The following is a 17,746-nucleotide window of genomic DNA, read 5'->3' as shown; positions in this document are numbered from 1 at the left end:
ATWAAAAATAAATTAAGAAATTGAAAAAAGGGGGGTGGCATGGAGTCCAAATTGTGTCAAATCATGGGGTCACAGGGAAGCTCCTAAATTAAAAAAAATACACAGCTATGTGTATCCCACAAAGGAGGAAAAACCTGTACAGAAGAATGGAGAAACATATGTGGTGTTTTCATATTTTATTTATTAGATGTGCTCAATAGCCTTAAAGATATGGTTCTACTCACTAAAACGGACGGCTGTGTGTGTGACRCATCACCWCAAAGGTRATTGGCAGRTTATTTAGGCACTGCAGAGTAACTYTGTGATACAATTTAAATCTATATTGGATGTAATGGAAAGAATAGAGTTTTATAGTTGAAAAGCTGATTTAAAAGTTGAATTTAAGTTTAAACACAAAGGCAAACACAGAACCAGGAGCCCACTATCAGAGATGGCCACAGACACTGAGATACTTCCTGTTTGCTCCAACACAGCTCTCAGCATTCAGCACTTCTGCAGAGCTAAAAATACAGTAGCATCCATGTACCCACTTGTATATGATCCATGTACAAAACCCAAATCACTAATGCCATTTCTAACATGAAAGGAAGTAAAAGTCCATAGCCTGATCACAGTGAACACTGCTACAGCTGAATAAAATTTTTCAATTACATGGGTTACATGATGCTGGCCATGCTGACAGACGTAATAACGCAAAGCTAACAGAAGTGTTTCATCTAATGGAAGCCAGTAGTGGATCTAAGTGTTTTGGCAATCAGACTGGAGAGGTTTGAGAAAAAGTGCAGATCAGATTTGCTGGTAAAGCAAGATTTACAAACTGCAAAGAGTAAATTTGTAATTKATATTACACTCCCAAGAACCAAATTCTGGAAAGGCTACATATACAGGGATGTAAATGATTTGTGAAAAGAACATGTATCTTTTGATGAGAAAAGATTACCTTTCTTAGCTAACTGTGAAATGCAAATGATTTAAGTATGGCAGCTAAACAAAGTGACATCTCTCAGAGCTTGAACAGTACATTAACTGCTGTATGTTCAGTTATTACACTTGAGAGTTGAYAGACTTCCTTATTCAATTCCTTTTGCTTTCAATTCTGATCGAACACGCTGCAGATAASCAGAATCCGGGTAACCAAACCTAGGAAAAGAAGAAAAGAATTGTTTGGGTTATTTCTGCAATGACACTTGACAATTCTACCTTGAGAGAACCTTCTCATCAAAATCTTTTTAGAAACCTCTTTACAAATTTTATACAGTTCTTGTCCTACAGAGACAACAGACTCATATTGCCGGTCAGAGAAGTGATATAGACAGCATAAAGCTACAAACTTAAGGAACTGCTGCATTTTATTGTCCAAATTGACACAAAAAAAAACTTGATTTTCAAAGCTGCGTGGGGTCTCACTTGAAAATGACAGGGTGATTCCATACACATCTTTTTAAAAAGAAAATCAGACCTGAAGCATATCTAAGTGAGCATTCAAATGAGAAATGTAGTGCCACCTCTGGACTTGAAGTAATGCAACACCAGAACTGTGTATGAAGCAAATTATAAACAAGACACAGAATTTGCACGGAGTGAGGGATAAAGGAAAACTGATACTTTTTGCTCTTTTAATGTTCCTAGCCCAGTCACGAGGATCTAGACACAAGCCTTTAGAGCTTGCAGGATACCACCACCCCCTTAGAGGCTGCAACAAGCTTGGAAGAACCAGTCCAAGACTCCCTCTTGGTCTCTTCTACAGGCAGCTCCTTTAATTTATCTCAAATTATCTCAAATTTATCTCAAAGTGCAGCAAGTCCTCCAGAAATACTGGATAAGGTTGTCATCCACTCAGAAAATCCTCTGATAGCTTGAACGGCCAAAATGGGGTAACCTTTTCTATGGATGGGGCTGGCACAGTGTCCTGTGTTCTGACCCACTAAATGCTGCACAACTCATGGCTCCTAGCATCTAAAAGGACATGACCATACCTGTACTACAATCTCTCTTCCTGCTGTTAGCTCTGTTAAGTAGAATTTCAAATCACGTTTTACAAAGTCCAAGTGCCATCTTTACTGGGAACATAATGGACAAGCACCTCCTGGTGCAGAACAGGAGGTAACAGGAGAGGCTTGGATCAGGAGTGCAACCTTATATGTCACCAAGAGCCTTTTGTACTGTAGGTTCTAATCAAAGTGGTTATAAGTGCTCTAAAAACTCACTGGTAAATGAGTGGCCTGAGGGGCAGCAGAAGACTAAGCTCATCTTTGTTCAACTGTCCAAACAGGTGAAGGTAATTAATGTCTGGATCCATAGGGCATTCCACTATCACTCTGTTAGTGACAAAATCTGAAAGCTCTAAATGTGGAAAATATTCAAGGCAGCCTTTCTGACACATGTGAGTAGCAATAGTATTACATAAAGAGAAAACTACTTACCKGGTAGGTCCCCCCCTTATGGCAGTTTTGTGGTGAATATCATTCCATGTGATAACATTTTGTTCACCAGTAGTACGTGACTGCCCCACTGTGAAAATCAATTTTTGGTCAAAGGCCCTTTTGAGGAGCTKCAGAATTTCTCTCCCTTCCTCATTGTCAGGTAAATACGCCGTTCGCTGAGTTGGCCCATAATGCTGCCCTGGGTTTGGATGGCTGCTCTGTTTTGTAGAAAAACAAAACAAAAACACTTGTATATCATAAATTATTCAGAAGGACATAGCATCACTGATCACTGATTTTGGGGAGYTCTTTTCTCTTTAGATGCTTTCTTTCATATAAGTTTCATTCACCCTTTCTTGTCATCACTCATGTATTCATTGTTATTTTTTAATTTGTTTTTCCCTTGTTTCTTTCCCAAATGCATGGCACCGCACCTGTGACTTTTCAACCTACTCCATTCTCAGTCCTAGTCACAAATCCAAGCACATAAAGAGATTCCTCACCTGGAAAGTTCTCACCAAGCCAGCCCACTATGTATTTTTGTCCATGGGTGTCTGCAGCAATGAGAATGCCTCAGTAATGGTCATTATACTAGCAAAATTTTTCTTCTATGATATCACTACAAATATTTCAGTTCAGTTATTCCCAATGTACAAATTAAAGACAGGTACTTTCTGTCCCGGTCCATATAAAAAGGAGGGCCAACAATCTGACCATTTCATTTCTACTATATTTACTTAATCATACCCAAAAAATATTGAAACAAACACTTGCAGATTTGTACAAAACAAAGAAATGTCCTGCCTGGGCATGCACTAAAATAATGAGAAAATAGTTAATTTTATATTCAATCTTGGTTTTGTTATGGGAAAAGTATCTTTAAGAAATACTTAAATATACTTACAGTTTGAACACCACCTTTCATAACATAGTCAATTTGAATAGTGTCACAATTCTGATAACCAGGAAGGGAGAAAGGTTTTGTGGTACTTGACATTGTTCCCTCTGGTTGGTTTCCTCTCAGAACTCCACAGATGGTATTACAAACAGGACAAGCTTGTTTATAAGTCATGGCTTGGTCAATGCAACTTTTGCAAAATGCATGTTTGCACTTTTCTAGTGTTTCTTTATTTTTAATTCTGTCCTGGCAAATTGGACACTTATCTTCTTCTTCTGTCTTTGCCTGAGTCTGTCCTTCAGAAGAAACATTATTCTTTTGCTTAACTTTGGATTGCTTCTTAGGTGCTCCTGCAGCTTCTTGAGAGCTGAGGTCAGAGGACAGTCGTGCCTTATTTTTACTTTGTGTTGAGCCTTCAATGTTAAGAAGGTCCATCACGTGCTTTTCAGCAGCATAAAGGTGGTCTGGTAAACCGCTTATGATTAACTTATCTTCATTCTTCTTAAGTTTTACATGAAGATCTTCAAATTGTTTTTCATCAAGTAGCATATACAAAGTTTTCTTCTGATCTTCTGAAAGCTTCAGGGTGATGGTTTTTTCTCGTAACATTGCAGAGGCACTCTGACATGCATTGAYGAAACTTTCAGCAGCATGTGATGACAAATCACAAGTTTTGGACTTAGGCCTAAATATTATGACCCTCTGGCCATATGAATAATCTTTTATTTCTATAACTGTATCAAATTTGTCATTAATGTTTGCAATTTCTTTGCTTAATATGGTTTCCAACAATTTAAACACAGAAATATCAACTACAATTCCATTCCTGTATTTGTACTGTTCAGATGATATTTTCATATTCTTTTCAGCTTGGCTGTTCTCAGCTTCATCTGCTAGAAATTTTTGAGCAGCTAAAATATCATTCAGTGGACCACGGAGGAGCAAGTGATTCCCTTCCTCTTTAGCAAGAACATTTCTAAACCTTTCATTTAATTTCATTATTGTCTCCCTTAATGTGGAACGGTTTGTTATGGGAACCTTTTCCTGTGTCAGATCTCTTGTAGMTTCTTGAAAAGTTCTGATAAAAAAMTCATTAGCTTCTTGTAACAATGCAGGACTTTTATCAGAAGATATGTATATTAATGTGTGATCATTGCAATGACCTTTAATTTTTATATGTGCTCCAAACCTTCTGTGTAGTTCTTTGATTTCTTTTTGACATGTATGATTAAAATACTCGTAGAGAGCTGTCACAACTGTAAACTCATTCATTTCTTCAGTATTCAGGCCATTTTCATCTTTCAAACCATTCTTACATTTAGAATGTGAAAAATTATGGTTTGGGTCTTTGCCTGCAAGGATATCCTCAAAGTAGTGATAAGCTTTTTCAATATCTGTAAAATCTCCTGTCAATTTCTCCAAACCRAGATTTCCTTCTCTCTTTAAGTTTGGACACATAATGGTAATTTTCTTCCTTTGGTCTTCAGTGAACATACTGGTATTCAAAGTAGCAGTCACTGTAAGAAATATCTAAAGAAAAGACAAGAATATATAACATGAGGTTTTTTTTCTAAGGTTCTCTGCTTGCTGCTTCTATATTTTGAGCAAGGAGAAGCTCTGCCCATCCCAGTAATGCCAGATTAYTATCTACAAGTTTGCACACAGTATTTCTTTAATGTCAAGTACACTGACATTACAAACAGGCRAGTAACATAACCTGCTCTCCTAAGTCAGCAGCAAAAATGAAATGCGTTAATGTCATTAGCACTGCAGGAGCAAAGACAGTAACTCTGCTGAGACTGTGACCAGCACTCTCTGCTCCCAACCTCTGACAACAGGGTTAGCATAATTAATGGCATTTTACAAGGCAAACAGACAACCTCTGTGGCTGAGCTCAGCACAAATTATTARGCCCTTTTCCCATCATGAACAGGGTCTAAAAGTCATGCGCACCAAGTAGACAAAACAAAGAGATTTTTTCTTTCCCTCCCTATCATTCTCAAGGTTTCTGGGCACCAGGCTGATCAGTGCCCTCCTAACTGGCYTTGAAGGTCCCAGGTATCTGCCAACCAGGTGGTGTTGACCCCATCACAGAGCAGGCAGGTTTAATGGCACTGCCTACAAAATCAACCAGTTACCAGTCCTAACTGGGAATTAGGACCACAACTGTGGCTGGACAGTGAAACCCATTGACCCCTTGGTGGCCCCTTCACTGTCCTTCACTTCCTTTGAGGACTGACTGGATGACCCATATGCTTTTATGTGGTTTTCAAGTYTAGAYTGTGATTGTTCTATTAATATGGCAACCCAAGTATTAARATTTGACATGATTTGCAGAGGGTCCRGGTGCCCAGAAGCCATAAGCTAAGCGGTGCTATCAAACACAGTGCTAAACTACATATAAAATTGTCCCCCACTGATTTTGCTTGTAGAAATCCTGTGGTATACTGATCATTAATTCCATGCTACGCTAATGATAAAATCCTGTTTTAGAAAACAAAAAGCTTAAATTGTAACTACATCCTAGTTCCATCATTATTCCTCCAAGGATCCCCAATATTCTGTCTGTCCTCTTAGTGCCAGGTTACATAGACACATATTTTAATGCCACCTATAATTTATATTTCATTGTTCTTATTGATATTACAYTTTCTAGTTTTCMCTTTYTGTAYTTCTTTAAAAATTTCCCAAAAARTCATGCTTTAATAACTCAAGAGKTAGGGCGGAAAACAGGATTCTGAAAAGTAATARCAAACATGTTTCACTTSTCTACTTTGCACAGAAGCAGGATAYRGAAATTTGCTTATAGTGGTACAGATGCCAGGTAAATGCTATGTTAGCACACRCTATACCTCAAAAGCTACATCTATGTTACCATGCCAAACAGGGTAAACCCTCTGAGCCAGACATCAGTCTTGGTAGAGCCACATCTGCATCATGTAGCCTTATCCCACGTCCCTAAACACAGCTGATCTTTTCTGCATAATTTTTAGWTCAATGTGTCTGAAATTGTTTGCTGTGCTACATCACATCACAGCACACTTTTTTAATGCTGAAGTTGCCTCAAGGTGCAAACTATGTTGAAAGAGCGTTAGAGGTCTGTGTAGGTGGAAAGGATCCAAATCTCATACAATTCTTTTACCTTTTGGGAGCAGCCCCTGGTGCATACTACCCCCTGAAACCCGTCAGGGTGCTGCTTTGGGGAATAGTGGTTGGCACTGGCCAGAGCCAGGCTGAAAAACATGCTGCCTGTAAACACGCCTTGGCTGACCTCTAGTCCAGCACTCAAATGTCACTCCTGGCCCCCATTTTATTGACTAAATTCACATAAATGGCATCTTTTCAACGGGAAACATTGAAGTGCAACATAAAGGATTTGTGGAACTACAAACAGGGCAGGTTGTGACATTGCTCTTCCGGATGTACCTTTTTGGTCAGGACTTCCTTTGCAGTGGCCCCATGGTCATGGTTGTTCTGCTGTTCCTGCTGGGGCAGGGCAGGGCTGGMAGTGACACCGTTGTGGCTGGCAGAGGCCTGAGCTGTAACCTGGCTCTTGCCCAAGTCTTCTTCTCCCGGCAGGATCGTTATCTCCAGGCATTTCGCACCCAACTCCAAGACGTGTTTTGTGCGGGATTCCACATTCCTCCTATCTGCGGTAATTTAAAATGACAGAATCACAGAACTGTTATGGCTGGAAGGGACCCCTGGARATCATCCCATCCAATCCCAGTGCCAGGACCACCCGGAATATCTCTAGAGATGGGGACTCCACGGCCTTCCTGGGCAGCCTGTCTCAGTACTATGCCACAATCAATGTAAAGAATTTCTTCCTCATGTTAAGGTGAAACTTCCTTGTGTTTTAGTTTATGCCCTCTGCTCCTTGTCCAGTCGCTGACTACTACCGAAAGTCTGGCACGCCTTTGATCCCCTTCGAATTTGGACACAGGCAGATAAGGCTGATAAAATTACCTGAAAAAGTGATGGTTACTGGGGGCCCTAGAGCCGCCCCACACGGAGGTAAAATGGTGCCTCAGCGGCCATTTCCCCTCCCCTCACAGCCCCCCGGTCCCGTCAGGGGGAGCCGCGGCCCCCGCCCCGTACCTTGCTCCTGAGAGAAATCCACCCAGTAGGTGCCGGGCTTGGGGCCCGCTCGCACGTTGCACTCGCCGCCCCCCGAGCGCTTTCCCGACTGGAAGTACGCCTGGAGTTTGAGGATCGCCTTCTCGCCGGCGGCGGGCGCGGGGCTCAGCCGAACCAGCAGCGGCGCCGCCGCCATGATCCCGCTCCCCCGCTCGCTTTCGCTTTCGCTTCCCGCTCCGTCGCTCGCTTTCGCTTTTGTTTCCCGGCTCCGCCGCCCGCGGTTCCCCGTCTCAGACCCCGCTGCAGCTCCGGATCCGCGCCGAGCCGGCTCATGGGGGGCATCCAGGTACCGAGGCGGGCTGGGGGCAGAGGCCCGGGACGGCGGCTGCCTGAGGGGCTCTGGGTGCGGCGGGAGCTCCCGGCGGGTTCAGGGGAGCACAACAGTCCCGGCCCCTGGCACTCGGCATGAAGGGACTGTTCCCGGCCTCTCGCTCCCGCGAGTCAGCCGGAGCTGCACCCAGAGCTCCCTCAGCTCCGAGCAGCGTTTTAAAAACTAGAAAACTTGGCACCGATATTTGAAAAGATGCTGCTGCCGGTTTGATTTGCAACAGAACCTCTCCTTTAGGAAGGCAGCCCACATAYTTTATTGCTTGTAACGTGTACTTTCTCTTTGCTTTTTTTTCTCTTTTTATTACCATAGAGTTACGTTTCATATTTCTTCAAAGGGAAGCCCGCTTTAGGTAAGCCTCTCATTTAGCCATCTGYGAAGTGTGTACTTGTAAATTGAGAACTGCCAGCTACAGCCAGCAAACTGGAAAACAAAAGCCAAAAGCAACCTGAAATTCATAGTTAATGTGAAATAGACACGGTTATGAATGTACATTATTATTCATTACTTGAACAGGACTTGCTTACATTTCTCTTTTAAAAGCAAGAGCTCAGGAGTGTTTTGATGAATCGGTGTGTATACTTTGTTAAGTGCAAAACGTCAGACTCTTTTTGCAAGCAGATAACCAGAGGAAAGTTTGATTAAACTCACACAAAGTTATTTAAACTAATTAGCATAACTGCTGCATATAGTACTGCTGACATCTGCCAGGAGRGGGCTGTATAGCCATAGGGATAGTGTAAAAACGGTTCCCTAAAAAAAGTGGTTTAAAAAGCCTTTCTAAGTTCATACAGGGTTCTGTAGAAAGAAGGAATTTGCTTGTGGACTTTGAGTGCTGACCAAATAAAAGTCACAGAATTAAAACTCAGCATAAGATCTCTCTGGCACAGTTAAATGAACCTTCTCGGGCTTTCTAAACCTCTCAAAAGGGGAGAGGGAGGATCACACTGTGAAAAAAAATACTGTTTAACAATGACAGTCGGATAAAATTGAGAGCTATAAACCACTCTTCTCTATAAAAAGAAATGTTGTGATAGTAGTATCTTCTATTTCACTTTATATTCTGTATCTTAGGGTCAAGCATGGTAATGGATAAGGTCACTTCGATGATCTCCCTCAGTCAAGATGACTATGAAGCTCTTAAGAGAAGAGACAGCTGTCTAAATAATCTCGTTTCCAAAAAGTTTGCTTGTACGTTGGCCTTCGGAAAAGCAACAGAAAGTACTGGTGAAGTATACAGGAAAAAAGTAAAGGTTGGAATTGACGTTTGTGTTTGTAGGGATGATCTCACAAGACACCAGGTTGATGCTTTGGTGAATGCAGCCAATGAGTGTCTTGAGCATAGAGGAGGTCTTGCTTTTGCCCTTGTAAAAAGTGGAGGACCAGAAATAATAGAGCAAAGCAACCTTTATATTCAAAGGAATGGAAAAGTCCAAATTGGCAGTATAGCAGTGACAGGTGGAGGGAAGCTTCCTTGTAAGGAAATTATTCATGCAGTTGGTCCAAGGTGGAATCCGCGTGAAAAGGATGACTGTTGTTACCTACTTCGGCAAGCTATTTTGAATGTTTTGCATTATGTTAGTATTCCCGGTAAAGCTTTCAAGTCTGTGGCTATCCCAGCAGTGAGTTCAGGTGTCTATGCCTTCCCAGTTGATTTGTGTTCTCAAGTGATTGTAATGGCTGTAAAGGAATTTGTTGAGGCAAGTCCACCAAGTTGTCTCAGGGAAATCCGCCTGGTGAACATTGAAGAGTCCACAGTTGTAGAAATAAAGAAGGCCTGTGAAAAGTTTCTGGGTGATACCAGTTCACTTCAGGACACTGTGTTGGCTTCACCAAGCCAGATTTCACCTTACCTCATACATGGAGACATTCGCTTGCGCATGGTGAAACAGCACCCTGAGGAGCTGAAGGTAAGTCTGACATGTAATTTGAAGAATATGGTGTTGTCTCCAAGTCTTTGCAGGTTTTGGAGCCCAAGAATTCAGAACACATTTTGTATCAGTCCACTAAATAGTTTTCTTCTCAGTTTGATGAGAATTTATACACGGCAATTATAGTAGCAAGGAGTTGTTTTTTGTCTGAATGGGTTTTGAACTTTAGAATGTTTTTATTTTGTTTATGTATCTGTGCTGTTACAATAGGAAGCAGCTAAAGATTGGATGGTTAATAATACATCTTCTGTTAAGGCTTATGTTCTTATTACGCAGGAATTCATATTTTATCATGCACTCCATAGATGTCTTCTCTTATTTTCTGCCTTGCTCTTTTTACTATAATTTATGTTCTCATAACTCTATCACTGGAATTACTCAGCAAACACTGGAACAGCTGAAAATAACTTACACAGATGATGTGTACCTTACCTTTAAACAGGGCATTATTTAAATTGATTAACCTTTTAGCTAGGAAATCTGATGCAAAATATGTAAGACCAGTTATAGGAATTAAACAGAACACTTAGCTTGCAAGGTACATCACAGGCATGGCATTTGCTTTTAGCAAATACTATAYCTTAAACAAACTCCCTAATTTTTATTTTAAAGAAATATCGTAATTGAATAGAAGTTCATTTTTTGGTGTAAGAACAAAGGATCACAAAGTGGACCTTGCAAGGAATTTTATTAACCAATTCTAYAGCACTGAAAGATGCACATGCCCTCAAGATTGTGAGGAAAATGTGTTCTTGGGTGTTTAGATAATATTCGACAATTAAGGTCAGAGCAATTACTGCTGTTATCAGCATTCTGTAAACAAGTTTTTTACATTTTCCATATTTAAAATATAGGASGCCTACTATGGGAATCTGCTTTTTACACTGGGAGTTGGAAACAATCATAGCTTTGCAGTTCTCTTATGTGTATGGACACCACTAGTTTGGTGATGTGTCCTTGCTACCCTAAGGCTGAGTTGACAGCCATATCCACAGTTCTCTCCTGCTTATTGATAATTGGTACGTGGGTCACTTGGATGGTGACTGTAATAATTGTGTGCAGTACACTCAGATGAGTGGAACAGCTTTGTGCACGCTGTTGGTTTCTGAACTGCCACTGCAAGGTGCATACTTTCATATATGCCAGTGCTGCCTGTAGTAGGAAAACTCAAGCAGCTGCTCTGAGGCAGTCAGGCCTTTTTACAGGAATTGACCTTAGAAAGAATGCTCTCTATAATGGCAAAGCTTGCAAATGGTCAGTTTGAAGTACACTGAAACTTGCASTCTTTCCTTGCAGAATACAACTATTGTTAACCCTGTGAATGCAAGAGGTGAGCCTTCCTCTCAGTTTTCAAGACGAGTGCTGCAAAAAGGGGGTTCAGCTTTAAAGGAGGAACTTAARCATCATCTGAGATATCTGACACGTTTTAAGGACCCCATAGTAACCAAAAAGCATGAGCTGCCCTGTATGTCTGTACTGCATGTGGTATTGCAGTACCGGCATCCAGCATTACAATATGAGGTGATGAGCACTTACTTTGGGTTTTAATGGATTTTCATGTTGTATGATGTGAGGACTGAATCATTTTGTTTTTCCTGTAGGAATTAAGGGTCGCAGTGAAAAGATGCCTGGGTTACTTTCAGGACCGCCCATCTGCCTCAGTTTCTTTTCCAGTAAATTGGTCACCAGTGCTGCCTGTTGACATTGTGGCAGAGACCATGATTGAAGCAGTTTTAAATTTTGGCAGGGRACACCCTACGAAGAAGAGAGAAGTGCAGCTTGTTGTTTGCCCAGATGACCTTGATGACTATGAGGTAAAAAAATTGTTTTTAATGACCTATAAGGAAAACACAAAACTCTGCAAATATTTCCACAGACAACTACAAATGAAGATAGTCTATTCTGTGCTAACAACAATTGTGAGCAGCAGGTCCCTTTATGAAACTATTACTCTYATTAACAGATACTCAGTCTTTGCAAATATTTATTTTCTCTTCAGTAAACTAGAAGTCTTCACTCTAGTGAGTGAGTGTGGTAGTCTGGTAAAAAGGGGAGAGAACTTTAAAATTCTCATGTCTGTCAGTGAATGTATAAGAATCTACTCTTTAACTCATTAAGGAACAAACATTCCTCCTCAGGAAATATTTTCAGTCAGTTTTGGGCTTTTTTGTATGGAGCTCCTAAGGCAAAACACTATCAACAGATTGTAYGAGATAACATAATAGAAGGGTTTCAAATAGACAAGCAGGAGAATAGTCTCAATTTTAAAACTGAGTAAGGATTCATAAGCATGAATCTGCAAGTAATGAACACCTTTATCTTATGTGATTGCATATGTTCCAGATGCCACAACCACAAGGAGTTGGTGCCATTCRGTGTGTAAGGTGTGTTACCTTAGGAAATGCAGAACAGGAATGCGTTTGATATCATCAGGAATAACATTTTGAGAAAAGCTGAAAAATGCTGGCATTAACAATTTCAGAATTGGGGATGGGGGTGTAAACTGCTTGTCTAATGGAGTTTTGAAGAGATGAATTGCATATTTGACAAAAGARATTGCAAACTTCTCTTTTTTATCTTTCAAGATTCTCCGGAGAAAATTTYATTTGGCAAAACACAAACTGGAAAATGAAAGTAATCCTTTGAGTAAGTAATGAACAGAAGGRGAATTTCCAGTAAATGAGCACTTCAGATTTGAGAATCTGTAATCACATTCCTTGAAAACAGGGAACTTAGTATTTGCCTAAGTGTCTTGGGGAGGGGAGGAAGCAAAAACTTGTGAGCACTTTGTATTTTTTACATTAATAGGAAAGGATCTGGGCAGTCCCTTTTAAGATTTAAAAACAAAACTCATTGTTATTGCTTAACTTGTTGGAAGTCATTTAGTGAAGGCAAATAAATTGTCCATATATGTGTGTGTGGATCCTGGACACCTTACCTCCTCGTAGCTGAGCTCTTTTGTGAGCATACCAGAAGAGCAGTGTGTTTCTTGCACTGTACAGCTTGRATTACAAGTAGGAATTTGTGTCAGCGTTTGAAAGCTCTTCACTCTTCCAGTGCACTTGTATTAAAAAAAAATATATCTTCCAGGTACAAAGTCAGGCAGTCACACTGCAAAAGAGACTGCCAGYAGTGAACCTGTGATTGAACTTAGGGGGAGCACACCTACAGCACTGGAAGCAGCAGAATCGTGGCTCCGAAGTGTAATGCAACTTCAGGAGGATCATCATGCTAATATTGAAAACAACTACATTTTTTGCCTTGGTAAAAAGGAGTTTGCAGAACTCTTTCAAAAGCAGCCTTCCAGCGTATGTGTGTCAGAAGAAGTGAGAGATGGACAAGCGAGACTRAAATTTCAGGGCCCTCCTGATGCTTTGATTGACACAGTGCTCRCAGCTGAAGAATTACTGCTTCGTATGCAAGAGAAGACTATAGCTGAACAAGAGAAACTGCTCTACTCGATGTGTATGTAAAGTAAATAGGCCAAATTACAAAATTTGCACTTAATTAAGACACACCTTTGCTGAGCTCTTTTGTTGGCTACAGCTGGACTACTGTTGCAGGACTCAGCAGTGGAGATTTTCTGCAGAGTCCTAGGCTGTCAGGAACAGTCAATATCAACTAGTGGCATTACAAAAAGTTACTGAGTGGTCAGTTTTAATTCATGTTTGGATAGTCATTCAATATAGATACCTTTATATGAAAGCTCAGCTGTGGAGAGGTGTAATGAGGAACATAAATTGCTTTTTTTTGGTTTCCTCTCTCCCTGGYTTTATAATAAATGCAGAAAAATAGAATATATTTATGTATTTTTTAGAATACATATATATATATATATAGATTGGCTAGTGCCTTTCAATATTAGCCTGACATTACTTCAGAGAATATATGAYGTTCTTTGTTGTTAACTAAACCACCAACTAGTGGATCTGCCCCCCTTGCCTTTGCTTCAGACATGATACCTGAAAATTTTACTTCCTCATTCATGCCCAGGCCAATCAGAAGCAGTCCAGCTTTCAGAAGGAGACTTTCACAAGACAAGTACCACTGCCTACATCCAGATTTCTCCAGTAGAAAACCACCTGCAGGAGTTTAAAGACAGACAGAAAGAGTTTGAAAAAGCTGGACTTCGTGTTCTCAGGGTAAGGATATTCATGGAAAAACTGAATCTCAGSTCCTGTATTTGAATTAACATGTGTAATGTAAGCTTAAAAAATTCAGATGAACTATTTAAATGCATTGCTTTTAAAAGTTAAGATCAAATCAGCCTAATCCTTGAAACAGATTGTCTTTACTCCTAATGAAAAGTATTTTAAACATAAGGCAAGTAATCACTCAAAAAGAAATTAAATTCTGAGAAGCCTTTTTAATTGTATTGTATGTTCTCCCTCTTACTTCATGCTTCAAATGCCCATTTATAGGATTCTAGAGACATATGAGATTGTAGGGTAAATTAAGTACAATATTCCAGGACGCTAAAGCAGTGTCTGTTTTCTTTTTGTGAGCTTGACACCAAAAATTACCACCTGAATTTGCCAGAGTTCTGATCTGATGATGTTTAAGCTGGAATCATGCTTAGTGCTTTACTGAACAGGAGGTGGACTCTATCTCTTCAGCATGACTTAAGTAGTCAGTAGATCAGGAAATACTCCCATTGATTTGAATGGGAGGTACAGGATAGTGATATGGTTTTTTCTTTGGATAGGTTGCACATTTCAGGTTCTTTATCCACTATATGGTCAATGCATATAAGCTAAAGCAAGGGTTCKTGCATTGAAGAGTGTAGCCTGAACAAAAGCATTTATGGATTTCATGGATATTGGTCTCCATTTGCTTATACTATGCTGTTATTTATGTTACAGATTGAAAAGATACATAATCCATTTCTATCTCTTGCATTCCAACAAATGAAAAAAAAAGTAGATGGTAGCTCCAAAACAACCCACAGGTTGTACCAGATTGTTCCTGCCCAGTTCTGTAGCTCAGTTTGCCAAACTGGATTTCACAGGATGTATTCTCCACCAACAGGTAATAACTTGCTTTGGCATCTTTAATCTAAATGAATAGTGACTGATTACTAAATTTAGGATAAAATTAAAAAAAAATGGCATTCCTAAACAAGAACTGTTTCTTACWTGCATTTAGGTTTGTATGAGCTTACTTTACTATATACAGTAAGGTTTTCCTTCCTGATACTGTAAAGCCAGCAAGWCTCTAGGAGGATAAGCCTGGATTCAAGCCTAGCCCAAGCACTAGACAGAATTATTAGTGTACATGTAATTCCATGTCCAAGTTTTATTTTATTGCATCACTCTTTAAAGAAAGTCAGGTGTCCTTATTTGCCTGCTGCAAACATGGTGCTTTAAAACATTTTCAAAGGCACTGTAGAGCACTGAGGCTGGAAGRTGCTTGTGAGGGTCATCCAGCCCAGCCTCCAGCTCAGATCAGGTGTGGTCAGAGACAGCAGCTAATCTGCTCAGGCTGTCATTCAGAGTACAGTACTTGGAAGAAAATTGTGAGCTCCATGAAATATTGTAGTGGACAGATGCTTTCAGAAAGGGAGAGAATAAATATTTATTCTAGTGCTTCCTCCTGCAGTAGATGAAGGGTGYGATATTTTGCATGTCAATTGCAGAATTGGGATTTCAAGCAATAAACTGTTCAAAAAGTGGAGATTTTCCTTTCTTTGACTATGCAATGTACATGCACATTTACACACTTTAAAAGCAACAAATAAGATGATGGTTTAATTTTGTTTCTACAGATGTGATACTGTAACAGCACTTTGTGTCCTTTTATAAATCTCAAAGTTTTTTGTAGTKTGCATTATTAAGATCTTGCTGCCTTTGTTGTTTATGAGAGTTCCTAATACAGGACTGAAGTCTGTCATATGCTTATTTTATATAAATACTTTAGACCTTGCTGATTCAATCACTGGATTAACAGTTAAATCTGAACAGTTATCACTGGAGTAGCAGTTCATTGKAATGGCCATCAGCTGTCATTGCTGATGGTTTTTGTGGGCAGTCAGTGCAAGCATCAGGGCCACTCCATGCAAATTAACTTCCAAAAGGATGGCGCACATTGAGCAGAAACATCACTTGTAATCCCATATCAAGCCACAGTCTCTTGGGACTACCACCCTGAAAGAACCAACTGTTGAATGCTTTGTCCTCTGAAAACTTTCCTTTCTCTTTTCAGAACAAAAATATGGAGCTGGCATCTACTTTACAARGAACCCAGGATACCTAAGCAAGGGTAAAACTGCATGTGGAAAGGATTCTAAAATGTACGTGTTTGAGGCTGAGGTAGTAACAGGSTCCTTCACTACAGGCCAGCCATGGTACATTATGCCACCAGCAGTGGAGAGGGGTGGCCTTACATTATATGACAGTTTAGTAGATCATGAACTTCCTGACATCTTTGTCATTTTCAAYGGTTTTGGGGCCCTTCCACAGTATTTGCTGACATGTTCCCCAGTGACTGAAAGGTATGTAGCTCCTGGAGGAAACCAGCAGCATCCTCAGTGGGAATTAAGCAGATCTGTAGCTATGATGAAGACCCTCTGAGAACAAAGTTTAGTGCTTAGATTTAAGAGGATGCTCTGCTCAGTAACGTGCTATGTTCAAAGTGTTTCCTGAAAAGTACTCTGAAATGCTCATGAACAAAAGAGTAAATTAATACATTARGGAGATTAGGACAAAATTGCCTGTGAATGGAAGCAGAAGGGAAAGCATCCCAAAATACAGTATAACATTTAACATTAACGTTTAATCTACCTGGTCATTCACTTTATTCYTTAAAGTGATCTCAGCTTGTGACTGTACATTTGATGTTTGCATAGACTGTTATTCTTCCAGTGCATTTTCTTAATCTGAGATATGCATATGTCAGGGAAACACGAAAAAACTTGGCTGTGCCTTTTGACTCTTGAATTTTCTTTTGACTTAAAAATAGGAGAATGTAGCAGATAAAAGTTCTTTTCCACTTAGGGACATGCTCTTATATATACATAGTTGAGACAAAGKTGAGGTAATGCTTCATGATTTCTTACGGTTGTTGCTGTTACGATTTTTATTAGTTACTTCAAGCATTGTAGATACTTGTATTCAAAATAAAAAGTATGAATRTCACTATCTGTTAACTTGTATTTTTCTATTCAGTCAAAGGAATGTGATTTGTACTGTATATGAGCTTCAGATTTCTCAGCAAMTTTCAATCTCTTTGAAAGGTTACGAAATAGTAAAGAACTGGTTCAAGCTACAGCTTGAAATTAATTTTCAATTAATCTACCTTTACCAACATCTTTTAAAGATTACATTGTCAGCCTTATAGCCAGATATCCCCACRTTGCTTCTGCAGTGACCTGAAGCAGATACACGGAAAAGCCTAAGAGGTATTACAGTAATTCCAGTGTAAAAGGGGATTCAGTCCAAAACTTGGATACATGGAAACTTTCTGTACTGCAGCCTGATAATGGGCAGCAGTCTGATCTCTAAAACACAGATGAAATTAGCATTTAATAAAACTTTTWAARATAATTTATTAATGATTTCCCAGYCTGCTTGTACTGCACCTGCAACTCCTTAGTGAGTAGTCATAGTGCTAGGAACCATTCACAAGTCCAAAAGAAATTAAGTTATAAAAGTTTRATTTTGAACTCTGAGGTTACAAGTGGAWWTTTTTTTAAYTRTTACAAAAGARAYTTTTAGATTAATACATTTATATTTTGGGGGTTTAAAAAATTACTTTTAAGATTAGCTATGCCTACTGTTGCAAAGGGTAGTTTTGTAGTGTGTCTAACACATGCGCTTTGCTCTTAAGAAAGCCAAAGGTTCTCTTAAAAACTATGCTGCAATTCTGAAAAGAGAATTTGTTTATTCCTATTTTAACTATTCCTTTTAAGTAACCAATAATTTTCTATTTCTGTCCCTTTTTTCTCATGTTTCTTGATTCACACATTACTGCCATAAAAACACAGTTGTAGATTTAAAATTTGTTAGCACTGAATAAGGATAAGTTATTT

At 39.6% G+C, this 17,746-nt stretch overlaps 2 protein-coding genes across 3 annotated transcripts; one reads left to right on the top strand and one right to left on the bottom strand.

Annotated features, from left to right (window-relative positions):
* Positions 1–885: 885 nt before the first annotated feature.
* On the bottom strand, positions 886–7,659 carry DTX3L (deltex E3 ubiquitin ligase 3L). Its single transcript, XM_057376735.1, has 5 exons — positions 7,423–7,659; positions 6,748–6,971; positions 3,328–4,851; positions 2,424–2,641; positions 886–1,140 (listed from the first exon to the last, which is right to left on the bottom strand). Exons 1-5 carry the CDS (start codon positions 7,595–7,597, stop codon positions 1,071–1,073), a joined length of 2,211 nt encoding a protein of 736 aa, XP_057232718.1. The 5' UTR covers positions 7,598–7,659; the 3' UTR covers positions 886–1,070.
* A 20-nt stretch (positions 7,660–7,679) lies between these two features.
* On the top strand, positions 7,680–17,393 carry PARP9 (poly(ADP-ribose) polymerase family member 9). 2 transcript variants are annotated; one of them, XM_057376732.1, is made up of 10 exons: positions 7,688–7,747; positions 8,102–8,141; positions 8,864–9,699; positions 11,017–11,241; positions 11,322–11,534; positions 12,306–12,366; positions 12,811–13,185; positions 13,714–13,862; positions 14,583–14,748; positions 15,922–17,393. In XM_057376732.1, the coding sequence occupies exons 1-10, from the start codon at positions 7,733–7,735 to the stop codon at positions 16,287–16,289; spliced, it is 2,448 nt and encodes an 815-aa protein (XP_057232715.1). In that variant the 5' UTR covers positions 7,688–7,732; the 3' UTR covers positions 16,290–17,393. The 2 variants fall into 2 exon arrangements, with proteins under 2 accessions (XP_057232717.1, XP_057232715.1); XM_057376734.1 differs by lacking the exon at positions 8,102–8,141 and having other exon boundaries at positions 7,680–7,747.
* Positions 17,394–17,746: the final 353 nt, after the last annotated feature.

The sequence above is a fragment of the Malurus melanocephalus genome, unplaced genomic scaffold (assembly GCF_030028575.1).
Source record: "Malurus melanocephalus ecotype Western Australia unplaced genomic scaffold, MMel_1.1 scaffold_289, whole genome shotgun sequence".
Taxonomy (NCBI): Eukaryota; Metazoa; Chordata; class Aves; order Passeriformes; family Maluridae; genus Malurus; species Malurus melanocephalus.
This window is presented reverse-complemented; position numbering and strand designations above follow the sequence as displayed.